Source organism: Crocuta crocuta, unplaced genomic scaffold, assembly GCF_008692635.1.
Source record: "Crocuta crocuta isolate KB4526 unplaced genomic scaffold, BGI_CrCroc_1.0 scaffold288, whole genome shotgun sequence".
NCBI classification, from domain to species: Eukaryota; Metazoa; Chordata; class Mammalia; order Carnivora; family Hyaenidae; genus Crocuta; species Crocuta crocuta.
This window is the reverse complement of record NW_027532607.1, coordinates 5,108,574-5,122,298: the sequence shown is the minus strand read 5'-3', so window position 1 is coordinate 5,122,298 and position 13,725 is coordinate 5,108,574. Positions and strand designations below refer to the sequence as shown.

Sequence of the window (13,725 nt, the reverse complement as noted above, 5' to 3'; positions counted from 1 at the left end):
TTTATTTCATAGCAACTGCCATTACCTTACCTTATATTTTGAGAGAGAGAGAGAGAGAGAGAGAGCGCGCTACCACAAGAGTAGAGACTATTTTGTTTCCTGTCATATCCTAAGTGCCTGGAGCAGTGTTTAACACAAAGTAGTTGTTCAATAAACATATGTTAAATAATGAATGGTTGGAAAGTCATTACTTCTCTTTTAGACTTCTAAGAGATCTAGAGAATGGGAATCCTCAATCAGCCATATAGCTACTATGTAGGAAACATTTTTCAAATGAAGTATCCCTGAAATGAAACATACATGCTTCACATTCCAGTTACTGAAAACAAGTATGTCCACCATTGCCCTCTTCATTCTCGCTCCAGATAACAGGGCCATTCGTCTTAACTGAGATGAGGAAAGTTCCGAACAAACAAACAAACAAACAAAATAAAACCAGAAAGGAAGTGTAGGTACCCTTCACTGAGCACCGACACCCATTATGTGGACCCAGGCTCCCAACACTTGACCTGAACACACAGGCCCAGCCTCTGTGGCGTTACAGCCTGGTGTCCAGAAATCTGTCACTTTGCCCATGGCCTGTAGGACCAACCTGTGCCTTGCAGCAATACCAGATCAAGAATTCCTCTCCTGGGGCACCTGGGTGGCTCAGTTGGTTAAGCAACCAGCTTTGGCTCAGGTCATGATCTCATGGTTCATGGGATCAAGCCCCACACTGGGCTCTGTGCTGACAGCTCAGAGCCTGGAGCCTGCTTCAGATTCTGTGTCTCCCTCTCTGTCTCTACCACTCTGTCTCTCAAAAACAAATAAACATTAAAAAAAAAAAAAAAAAAGAATGCCTCTCTCTCGACCACTGCGGAGAGAGCAGGGCAGCTGATATGTAGTTAAGTCTCAAAAATTATCGATTACAAACTGGAAAAGGAAAGTCAAGCCAAAGACTTTTAAAAAGAGGAGTACATGCATGTTCAGAAAGCAAGAAGTCCTATGAAAATCCATTTTGAAGAGAAGTTAGAGAGACCCACAAATTTATGGTCATCAACCTTGTCGGGGACCTCAGTACCAACAAGAAGTTTCACCCAAGTTTCTCCGGTCCGACCAGTCATGCCATCACCACAATAGTATCAAACAATCCCCACTGCCATCCACCCCGTCTGCCCATGTAACTCCTCCTGTTTCGGCAAACTACGTCTCCTCCTATCTCACAGAGGAAGAGCTCTAGGAACAAGAGCACCCATATTTCCTTGCTGCAGGTATACAAACTTCTGTGTATCTGTCCTCCCTCTTCTCACGAGTTACAGCAAGGGGCCTGCCCCTCTACTCTGCCACCAACAGCCTGTCCCTGTGCTGGGGTCCCACCCACACACCTCCAGCCAGCGGGCCGGGGTGGGGGGGAGCACCGTGCCTAGTCAGTGCCTTCCCTCTCTTGCCTCTACGTCTTGCTTTGTACTGTATCCTTCTCCAGTGAGGCTAAATAGTCTAATGTAACCTAAAAAATCAAGATAACTAAAAATTAAATGTTTGCAGGGGAAAAGCTGGGAATCGCATGCTTATCTGCTAAATGAATATCTCAACCAATTTAAAAATTTCCCAACTACTTACCTTGTATAATTTGTCTCATCTTTACACTCTTTTTCCTACCAAAATATTTTTAAGTTTCAAATAATTGTGACGCCAGAGTGGCTGGCCCTTCGGTGGTGGTGGTGGTGGTGTTGTTGTTTACAATCATTAACAACTATTTATTCTTTCCCGAGAATTTGACCACTTGTTTATCTGTTGAACTACATTTCCCTTTAAAGGCTTTGTCATGAAAAGAGAAGATATAAGATTTAAGAATAAAGAATGATCTGATGGGATTGCCAAAAAAAAAAAAAAACAAACCTCCATAGTTCAGGAAATCCTAGCATGCCTGGTTTGCTGTTTGTTTCCAGCTTGAATGAGGGTTGTGCAGACAATTAGAATTGTCTTTTTGTTCCAATGGGTTATACAGGAAAGAAACAGGAAATCTTGATGAAAGCTTGGGCTTTACAGGATATTTGTGTGAGTGTTTAGCCCATGTGTTTGATGTTTTTCTCTCCACATCTGCCCACTCTAAGCCTGCATTCTGGCTAAAATGTTTTAAAATACCACTTCGCTTTTTTCACTTCATTATAGTTCCTGGCATGATGTTTTCTATATGAGAGGGACTCAAAAATGAAAATCAATTAAGGAAACTGAGGCCCCACAAAGCACAAGTCGTTCATTTCCTCTGGATGTCAATGCTCTCATTCTAAGAGGAGAGGATTACACTAGGTAAGTGCTTCTACAACTTTTCCACCGAAAGTACCCCCAGCAGCAGTGAAAATAAATAGCACCCCCCTGGGGGATCTGAGGGCATAGCCTGAAGCAGCCTCTGCAAGCTGGAAGTTTCTTTGAAATGTCCTATTTTATCTTAAAAATTCATGAGGACTTTGCATTTTACAAAACAGGAAAGTCTATGTTTGTTTTAATATAATGGTGCCCTCAATACTAAAACTGCTTCGCTTTCCCACAAAAGCGTCAAGGACTCCGACCTTCCAGGAAGCATGTGTGCACCTTCACATACACCCTGACCCTGGCTCGCTACCCCAGGGATCCCCAACCCCAGTTTGAGAAACAAGGGCCTGAGAGAAGAGCATATCGACATCTCCTTCCAGTGTGAAATGCCATAACCATGACATTTACAAGTTCACGTGTTGTAGGAAAGGAAGACAAAGTAATAGAAGAATCGTCACACTTGGATTTAAATGTTGGCAGAAGCCCTGAAATAAGGAAGTTCAGCCAGACAGGTACTTAAGTCAGTGAGTCAGTGGTGTTGCGGACTCATCTGCATGTACAAAGCTGTCTACATTGGTCAAGAGATGCACAGATGGGCTGAGGTCTAATCAGGCAAAAGACCAGAAAGTCACCGAACAATGGATTTGGAGGGGACCTTGGTGGTGGGACAGCCCCCAAATGCATAGTGTTCCTCCACAACACTCCCGATTGCCACTTCCACACACCTAGGCTGGGGAACTTACGTTTGAATAATTCTTTAGTAAAGGACTACTTCGAAATGGCTCAAAATATGCCTCACACTACTACCTACACATGGTTCGGTTCCTGTCCCCTGGAACTGCAAGGGGAGCTGGGTGGGAGTGGAGGTAGGAGCATGGCTCTGGTTCAGGTTCTGATTCTCTCATCTGTGGGATGAGAGTGTGTGGAACCTTAGACAGGTGACTTAAGAGGATGTGCTTCAGTCTGTACAGCTGGAAGGGGGGAATGACAAGTAATGGTCTCTGCCTCGCCAGGCTCCTGGGAGGTGGGACACGGCTGCATTCACACGGAGCAGGTAGAGGTGGTATATGGCCCGGAGCAGGTCCTACCAACTGCTGGCTATTGGGACATTACCACACAGATCAATCCTCATATTTCCTGTAGGAAAACCTTGAATCTAAAAATAAATAGATCTGGGGGAGCCTGGGTGGCTCAGTTGGTAAAGGGTCCAACTTCGGCTCAGGTCATGATCTCATGGTTCAAACCCCACATCAGGCTCTGAGTTGTCAGCACAGATCTGTTTCGGATTGTGTCTCTCCCTCTCTCTCTGCCCCTCCCCTGCTTGTCCTCTGTCTGTCTCTCTCTCTCTCTCAAAAATAAATAATAAAAATTAAAAAAATAAAAATAGATCTGCTGTTCTCCTTAGTCTTGTCTTCTCTTTGGCAAATTTCCTCTGAGATGGTTCCAAGCCTTTCTATATTCTGGAAACTCATTTGAACATGTCTGTCTGTCAGTGTCCTACTTAAGATGGGGTGACCAGAACTGACTTATTCCTTATGTGACCTGATACATAAACAATGTACTAGGACCATTATCCGTATCATCCCAGGCATTTTTTTCTGTCTTCCTTGCTGTCCCCACCCTTTCTACCCCTCCCTTACATTACCCCCACTCACCTCGTATTTTTTCCAGATGATTTTTAAATCTAATAGTATTTTACATTCAATCCCAATAAATTTAATCATTTTAATTTCAGCTCTTTAAAGCTTCAGAGAACTGATTTTCATACCTTGCGTGTTAACTACTCCTCTGGGCTCTACGGATGCAGGGGATGTCACCTCTTCATCATCATCCAGTGACTGACACACTTAGAAAACTCACTTCAGGTCGACACTAGTCATTCAGAGATGGCCCTCTGAACTCTCACTTAACCACATAAATGCACCAGTATCTAAACCATATTTTCCCATATTGCCTCTGTGAGGGAGATGCCTCAGTGAAGTCCAGTTATACTACATCTATTCCCCTTTCTTTATCTACCAGTCTGGCCCCCCTGTTCAAAGAAGGAAATGAGCTTAGTTTAATCGGCTTCATTTTTAGTGAACTTGTGCTAGCTCATAGGGACCACAACTATACGCTTATCATTTCTCATGATAAACATTCCCAGTAACAATTTGGAGTGGTCTGGGGGAATACTGTTCCAGTTAATAGAATTTTCTGCTGGAAAGAGTTTGTAAAAGTTGGTATATTATCACATCGATAAATATTCTCCTAAAATCTACTAGCTCAGATTCCTGCCTTTGTCTTTCCCTAATGAGTTACTGCTTGGGATCTTCATTCACAATACCAAGTCTAATAAACAGGCCTATAGATATAGGAAGAATAAAATGGGTGAAATCACCAAGACCTGAGAGATCCTTGTGTGAGGTGTTTTTTTTTTTAATTCCTGTTATGCATTTGCATACCACTTGTATCATTTATCCTTTTTTCATGAAAATGAAATAAAGAAAATTAATGCAATAGCATGTAGCTTCTATTAATAGCATCAATGCTTTAAAAAATTAGTTAATTCCCCTAAGAAAGCATTTATAAGCAAGACTATACAAAGAATAAACTTTGGTAGATTTTTAAAACTATCGTTCCAAGAAAAGGCTTTGAAACTTACATTCTTTCAAACAAGTTTATGTAAGTTTATCTGTAAACTAAAAACATGAGTGTCACGTTAAAAAAGACACTGTCATGATGTGGAAAGTAGGGAGTGTAGAAAAAGAGCCAACTGTGACTCCACCACGTAAAAAATTAATTAACATTATTGTTTGAATATTTCTGTCTGAGATTAACAATAATTGGGCCGGCAAGTGTAAACACTGTTTATGGCTCTTCGTAGATAGTGCCAAAATCCTCTCCAAAAAGGCTCCATTAATTTAATATGCCATCAGCAATATATGAAAGTACAAATTTCACTAAACTTTTGCCAACTTTAGATGGTACCTCATTGTTAATTCTAATTTGCATTTTTATTAACACCAAGGCTGTAGATGTTTCTACACTGTTGTTTATTCATTTCTTATCTGCTTCTGTCCTTTGCCAGGTCATTTATTGGGACATTAATGATTTTCTTGTGATTTGCGCTAATTACTTAATTTAAATGCTAATTATTTTATCTGTTATAAATTTATTAATTTCATAAGAGAGTCACTCTTTGCCTATCACATTTGTTGCAAGTATTATTCCTTTTTTTAAAAACTTAAAGTAAGTTTTATTTAGTCAAATGTTAATTTTCCATGGTGGTTTTTCTTATGTGTCCAACTTTAAAAAGCCAGAGTGATGCCAAAACACTCACAAAATAATGCAAATTAGGTACTGAAGTCACTTGGCTATATATGGTTATAAATTCATCACCTATACAATTATCAGCCAAGTTAAAATATAATTTCTTAAACTATCAAAGAAAATGCTTCCATCCCTTACACTCATCGTGAAACACAATAGTTTCCAAGTCATTTCTGTCTCTCTCCCCTCTTATTCTACCAGTTTACTTAGAAGAACTAACATCGTTCTTGTTATTATTTTTGCTTCTAATATTGCTTTTAATCCAAAAACTGCCTCTATTATAACTTGTAACTAGAACATGACAAAATGCAACGCTTCTTGCCCTTTCTTAATATTCTTATTTCTCTTTGGCTATCACCTCAGTTTCCTTCTTAATCCCACTTCCCACCCAAATCATCTAAACAATGTTTTCTATTATGTGCTGAATCACAGAAACCTAATGTAACTGAGGCTGGAAGAAATATAAGAGACAGCTACTGCTCCCTTGCATTCCTTTCTGGGTAAAAACAGCTCTAGATGATATTTTACAAGAGCTGATTGAAGTGTACAGAATAATGCGGTGATTAATGGCATAATTTCAGAGAAGGAAGAAATGGGCATGGGCCCAAAAGGTCACGTAACATTTTAGGGGAGTGTTGGAGCAGGAAGTGAGTCTCTTTTGTTTTTATTTTTTTAAAGTTTTATTTATTTTTGAGAGAGAGAGGGAGAGAGAGAGAGAGAGACAGTGTGAGCAGGGGAGGGTCAGAGAGAGAGGGAGACACAGAATCTGAAACAGGCTCCAGGCTCTAAGCTAGCTGTCAGCACAAAGCCCAACATGGAGCTTGAACCCATGACCTATGAGATCATGACCTGAGCTGAAGTTGGAAGCTTAACCGACTGAGCCACCCAGGCTCCCCAGGAAGGGAGTCTTGAAGGATGGGCCTGATTCACCCAGATAGAACTGAGCGGGAGGATATAGATCATGAAAATAACAAAGAAGGACCAATTTACAAACTTTTGTCTTTAGAACTCTTTTGCCTTTACACTATCACTGTGAAAGTAAGTCAGGTATTTTTATCAACATTTTAAGATTAAAACAGTAATAACAACAGAACAATAGTAAGGTCACATGTCAGATCAGACTTCCTTTTCATGGGACTCAACTGAGCCCCTAATTGCTATCACTTAGGAGAGGGGTTAAAATCCAGTAATCACAAAGGATTCATTAGTTTTTGATGTAATGCCCACTTAATACGGAATTGAAAATATAATAATGAAAAAAATGATTGAGGTTTTCAGAATAAAAAGGTTCAAATACTGTCTTTAGAAAAATTTTTTCTTAACTTAGTGATTAAGCTAATTAACATTTTTTCCAGATATTAAGGAAATTGGGCAAGCGAATTAGACAAATAAGTAAAAATTAATAGCCATCTGAAATATTCCAAGAATTAGCAGGAATATATTTTTAGAAAAGACACTGCCCCGGACATCCTGGTCTTAGCCAAATTCTCACCCCATCTCCTATACCTGGAAGCTTCCTTTCTACACACATGCTGAACTGGCCTCTACTGTCATTTTTTTTTTTTTAATGATTATTTATTTTTGAGAGAGAGAAAAGAGAGAAAGAGAGAGAGCAGGGGAGGGGCAGAGAGAGAGGGGAGGGCAGAGGACCCAAAGCAAGCTCCACACCTTGAGTTCGGAGCCTGACACAGGCTCAAATTCATGAACCGCAAGATCGTGACCTGAGCTGAAGTTGGACGCTTAACCAACTGAGCCACCAGACACCCCCTCCCTGTCACTTTTTGTTCCTTGAACGCTCCCAGCTTGCTCTCATAAGATCCTTGCACTCACTGCTCCCCCAGTCCATAATATTCTTCTTCCAGAGACTTCATGGCTGGCTCAGTCCTAGTTTTCAAGGTGCTGAGCACAGAGTTCCGTGCTTGGAGGGCTTCGCCTGACCACCTGTCAGGGCTGGTAATCCCCTTCCCAACTCTCCCCTATAAGGCCTCTGTACATGCCTCCCTGCTCCTTATAAATCACTCTTCAGAATTATTTCATCCGTTTGGTTTTGTTTGGTTTTGTATGAATGGGCAGACTGCCCACAGTGGGGCATGTGCTCTGTGAGCAGAGGAGCACTGTCAGTCCTGCTCAGTGTTCTGTCCAGTGTCAGGACTGTGGTGCCCGAAACTACTTCTCAAAAAAACGGGCAAGTCAGACTTAGGCCCCGACAGAAGGAGTCAAGAACCACAATAAATGTTTCAGTTAAACATGCAGATTAACAAACTGTTGGAAGAGACTTCAGTGAAGAGCTAAAATTCCATTTCCGGATTTTACCAAAACAGATCTTATTTTAAATGATTCCCATACATCGGTAATAACATTCATAGGAAAATTTTCATCGTGCAGGAATTTTATGATATAATGACTATTTTTAAGATTTTATTTTTGGTGCGCCTGGGTGGCTAAGTCAGTTGTATCCGACTCTTGATTTCGGATCAGGTCAGGATCTCACGATTCGTGAGTTTGAGCCCCGCTTCAGCCTCTGCGCTGACGTATGGAGCCTGCTTGGGATCCTCTCTCTCCTTCTCTCTCTGCCCCCATCTCACTCATTCTCTCTCTCAAAATAAATAAATACACTTAAAAAAGAAGCTTTTATTTTTAAGTAATCTCTATACCCAACATGGGGCTCACACACCCTGAAATCAAGAGTCACATGCTCCACTGACTGAGGTGTCCATGATATAATCAGATTTTTAAAAAAGAGATCGCACATACACTTAAAAATTCAATGGCATCATCAAAACGAAAGACTGACCTGCTGTTCATATCGCTGTCTGACTTCCTCCAGCTGCCACGAAAACTCCTTTGACTGTTTCTCACGAAGAGACTTGGATCGAGTTAGATCGGTTTCTACTTTTTCCATCTGTAAAATTTAAAAATCAAATATATATTTTTAAACAAAAAACTAATTATATTCCATGTTTTTATAATTCGTCCATTCATTACAGTGGCAGGTTTTAAACACCCCCACCCAATCATCACGTTGAATTTAAAGATGATAAGATAATGAAAGCTCTACCCATTTATTTACTTATATTTAATAGTTTAAGTGAGGGAAATTAACACTGGTATATAATTAACTGAATTCAAATTCGATAATAACACTGTAATGGAAATATAATTTTGAACATTCAAATATTTATTCAACAAGATTTTTTAAGACCTACGTGTATGCTGAATGAGAGAAAATACCTGCAATCCATATATCTGATAAGGGATTTGTATTCAAGAATACATAAAGAGTGCTTATGGCCAAGTAAGAAATGGGCAACTATACTCAATTTTAAAATGGGCAGGGGTACCGGGGTGACTCAGTCGGTTAAGCTTCTGACTTCAGCTCAGGTCATGATCTCACAGTTTGTGAGTTTGAGCCCCAGGTCGGGCTCTGTGCTGACAGCTCAGAGCCTGGAGCCTGCTTTGGATGTTGTGTCTCCCTCTCTCTTGGCCCCTTCCCTGCTTGTGCGCTCTCTCTCTCTCTCTCTCTCAAAAATAAACAAACATTAAAAAGAATTATTTAATTGATTGTGGAGATGGTTACAGAAGTGTGAATATATTAAAAACCATTAAATTGGGCACGTACAATGAATTAATTGCTGGTATGTGAATTATGTCTTAAAGCTGTTATTTAAAAAATTGAAAGCCAAAGACTACACCCCATTCCATGAGGCCTCATGTGATCCAATCCCAGGTACCACTCTCACCTCACCTCTACCACTCTATACTTCCACCACCACCAGTACAGACTGCCTGTCTACTTGCTGGGCTGGTGACAGGCCAATGATGCTCTCGCCTTGGTGTCTGGAAGCTTCTCCTCAGATGTTCACATGGCTTCTTTCTCAAAGTCTTAAGTTTCTCCTTAAATGTCATCTGGGTACTAAAGCCTCTCTGACCACCCTATTTTAAATTGCAGCCCACTCCCCCAGCCCTCTCGGTCTCCCTTTCCCTGTCTTAGAACATATAGCCTTCAAGTACACTATACAATTTACTTATTCCTTTAGGGCTCATTTTAAGGTCTGCTTTGCCCACTGGAATGTAACCCTGCATTCCCTCATGTATCCCAACAATTTAGCACACTGCCTGGCACATCTAGGGACTCAAGAAATACTAATCAAATGGAAATAAGCAAAACAAAACAAAATGAGACAAACCAAGTATATGCAACTAGGTTTGAGATTTGCCGAATAAACAACTTTTAACATTTAATAATGCCAAATTCTCAACATATACATAATCGTGTTGAATCTGATATTTTCTACCACATACAGAATTAGAGATGATGTATTATTATCCTTGCTCTGGCCAGATGCTTGCTTATAGGCGGGCAAGAAAGAAAAATTCTTACATTCGGTAATAAAAAATCTCCACATCAATAACATAGAAATGGTGTCTTATATTCATAGTGCAGTTTTTCCTTTGTCTTTTTTTTTAATGTTTATTTATTTTTGAGAGAGACAGAGTATGAGCGGGGGAGGGGCAGAGAGAGAGGAGGAGACACAGAATCCGAAGCAGCCTCCAGGCTCTGAGCTGTTGGCACAGAGCCCAATGGAGGGCTCGAACTTAACAAATGTGAGATCATGACCTGAGCCAAAGTCGGAAGCATAACCGACTGAGCCACCCAGGTGCCACTCATTTGTCTTTCTTTCCCTGGTTTAATTTTGTCTCAGAAGATATTTTTTTCTGAGACAATCGTCAGTTAATGTGACAATCATCCTACCATTCCATATTACTTATTACTCTGCTTCACTGGTAGGTTGAGATATTTCTTTTTTTTTTTTTTTCCAGCTTATACAGCATGCTCTCATTCAGGTTACCTTTTGGTAATTCTAAGGATTGGACAAAACATGAATATTGGGGGGAAATGAACCCTAAAAATTCTTCCTTCCCAGTTACAATGCACTTATTCAGACATGATTATTAAACTTTAAGTCTCTAGGAGCAAAAATGTTTGGTGAAAAGCAGCCAGTTTCACTGGATGAGAACAAAATGCACATGGCCACTCAACGACTGCCATCCAACAGTACATCCCAGTTTCTGTTTCTCACAGTAAAGTCTGGAGTATCTACATTATGGCATGAGATTTAGCCTAAGGATGTCTTCATAAAATCCAAAGAGTTCAACCCTAAGAACAGTAAGTCATCAGCTTCCAAGTTCAATGATCAGAGTTCTATGATGTATTGATTATTGATCTACAGGTAGTCAGTATTGTGGCCAACAATACATTTATTAAGGAATCACTGAAGGGGGCACACTCAAGCCCACTTTGTTTTCTTTTGCTTCTAACTCAAGATGTGGGTTTCAAGGCTGGCTCTCCTTCAATGTTTTCACATCAGACCTTACGCAGAAAGCTCCTTAATTTGTCGTGAGCAGTCAGCATGCTCTGTACTCTAGTATCACTGGCATTTCCCAAACATGCCATGTCTGTTCTTAATTCTTTAGCCTTTTGCTCTTCACACTACCTGGAAAGCCCATTCATTTTTTCCTCATCCAAACAGATCATCTTCAAGGCTGACTCAAGTCTCCTCTTCTCTCTCTGAGGTGTTCTTTAATCCCACCAACTGACATTAATGCCTTCCTTCTCTTGATGCTCAAAGACTTAACATTTATTTTCATAGCACACTGTTTTTCTCTGTAATACGTGTTTCAAATGTGTGACCTTTGTTTATTCATCTAGATCAGAAGCTAGCAAATAAAAGGAAATGTAATTTATAATTCTTTTGTATTTTAGCTTTTAATTTATCAGCATGATGTGCAGAATAAATATGCATTAAATCCTTCAGGATGAATAAAATGATTGGCAAAAGCAAAGCGGGAAGAAAAAAGGAGAAGGTAAATCAAGGAGGGAAGACCTAGTTTACTTAGTACTTAAGACAGATCATCATATGAAGTTGATCTTAGGTTCTTATTTTACTTTGGTACAAGCTGAATATTAAGGTAAATAATAACTATTTAAAATTTGGAATATTCATAATTTAAAATAAAAACTAAGAGCTTTATGCACTCAAAGTTTGTCAAACAAACAAACAAACAAACAGAATATCTTCCAGGAAAAAAACAAAATTATCTTCTATAATCAAAACAGAAAACAATTTAAAGCACCTAAAAAGACCTTTTATAGCTAAATCGTAAGGTACATTCAAAGTAAATAATAACTAACACAAGGAAATGAAATCCATGTCATTTTAGATCATACTGACCAAAAATGCAAGGCCCCACTCCATTTTCCTTCAACAATTTCACAAAAAAATAAAAAAGTCTTGTAAAATACTTAGCTTGTATAAAAACACAGTACAGTGTTCTCAGTTGCTATAGATACAAAAGATTCCGCTTCCGCATACATCATTCCCCATTCTGTGCAAGCGTTAGAAAAATAACAACAACACTTCTGTATTGTGTAACTCTGGCTTGAAAAAAACCTAAGTGTAAAACTTGGTGGTCAAATTAGGAGCAAAAGGGGCTGGGTGTGTTTCTGTGAACGCTGAGTGTTTAAAGAAGGAAGGAGAGATTTAAAAAGGAGCCGGGGTTGTGTTTTCCTTGTATGGTGCCTCAGGCATTCATTACTTCAGCTACATGTAAGAGAAAACCCAAGTAACCTTGCATAGCTTCAACAACATAGGCCCTTTATGTTTTCCTGTGCCCCAAGTTCAGAAAGAGGCTGCTACACTGGCAGTTCAAAGATGTCAGGGTTTAAGGACGCTGCAATTCAACCTTCCCATAATAGTCGCAAAATGGCTTCTGCAGCTCTGAACATCTGCGAAGGGAAGGGCAAAGGGTGGAGGGCAAAGGGTCCGTATTAGTGGAGTTGAATACCCTGCTAAGGAGCTTTCCTGCAAGTTCTTGTCAGCAGCAAATTAATTATGTTGTTTGCATCTCATTCACTGGAGCGACATTAAAGGTAAGCTCCAGCTGCAAGGTGAGACGCAGTTTTAAAACTGTGTCTATGAGGGAGAAGAAGGGGGAGAAATAGTTGGGGAGAGGGAAGGAGGCAAACCATGAGAGACTCTTGAATGCTGAGAACAAACTGAGGGCTGATGGGGGTGGGGGAAAGGAGGGGCTGATGGGCATGAGGAGGGCACCTGTTGGGATGAGCACTGGGTGTTATATGGAAACCAACCTGACAATAAACTATGTAAGAAAAAAATGAAATGAAATAAAATAAAATAAAAATAATAAAATAAAAAAAAATTTAAAAACTATGTCTAATGCCGCCCTCAATAAAATCAAGGCTCTACGAGTAAGAAAGCAGGCATGGACATTTGACAGTCACTGTCAAATAGGGTCATACGCTACCGCTCTTTCTCTAGTATTCTTGTGTTATTATATTCTGAGTAATTAAACATGTACAATTCACATGATAATAAGCATACATTTGTATAGAAATATACAATTCAAAATAGATATTTTTAGATAAACTATGAAAAACTGTCCTTCAAGTATGTTCAGAGCGATCGATGGAGCGATCAAGACAGGTAGGCAGATACATATAAATGGGAGAAAAGACAGATCATTATATCTGTGCTTGGCTAAAGACTGAGTAGGAACTAATATACTTAACATGGAAAACCAATTAACACATTAATTGATTATATCTATAGTTCTTTTGTGAGAGATAACCGTAAATTGATATAAAACAATATTTCTGGTGTCTGTCCTTAATGGTCTGTGGTCTGTTTTGGATATGAATTTTGGTTCAATATCTGAATTACAAATGTCTTCTCCCAATCTGAAGGTGACTTTCCAGTTTGTACTGGTCCTTTTAACAAATAAGTTTATGCTTATTTTAATTTTAAAAACAGGTTTTTTATTTTACTTTATTTTATAAAATGTCAAATTTTAAATTTGACAATACTTGCTTTTTTTCTTACTGTGTTTTTGTTTCCTATTTAGAAAATCTTTACCTGGTTCCAACGATCAAAATTCAACTATTGTGCATTTTCTTCTGAGAGTTTTATTGTTTTACCTTTCACTTGTACATCTACAATCCTGGAAGTGATTCTGTGAATGGGGTAAAATAAGAGGCAAGATTCTTTTTTTTTTTTCCCATGTGGCCATCGAACTGACACAGTGGCATTTATTGAAACCATC

At 39.4% G+C, this 13,725-nt stretch overlaps 1 protein-coding gene across 5 annotated transcripts in view; it reads right to left on the bottom strand.

The window, feature by feature from the left end:
* The window catches only part of CEP112 (centrosomal protein 112), a 420,942-nt gene that overhangs the window by 224,677 nt on the left and 182,540 nt on the right, over positions 1–13,725 (bottom strand). For all 5 annotated transcript variants that reach the window (XM_077780421.1, XM_077780423.1, XM_077780424.1 and 2 more), the window contains one exon: positions 8,399–8,506. In XM_077780421.1, coding sequence (XP_077636547.1) covers positions 8,399–8,506 — 108 coding nt within the window. The remainder of the gene's footprint in view (positions 1–8,398; positions 8,507–13,725) is intronic.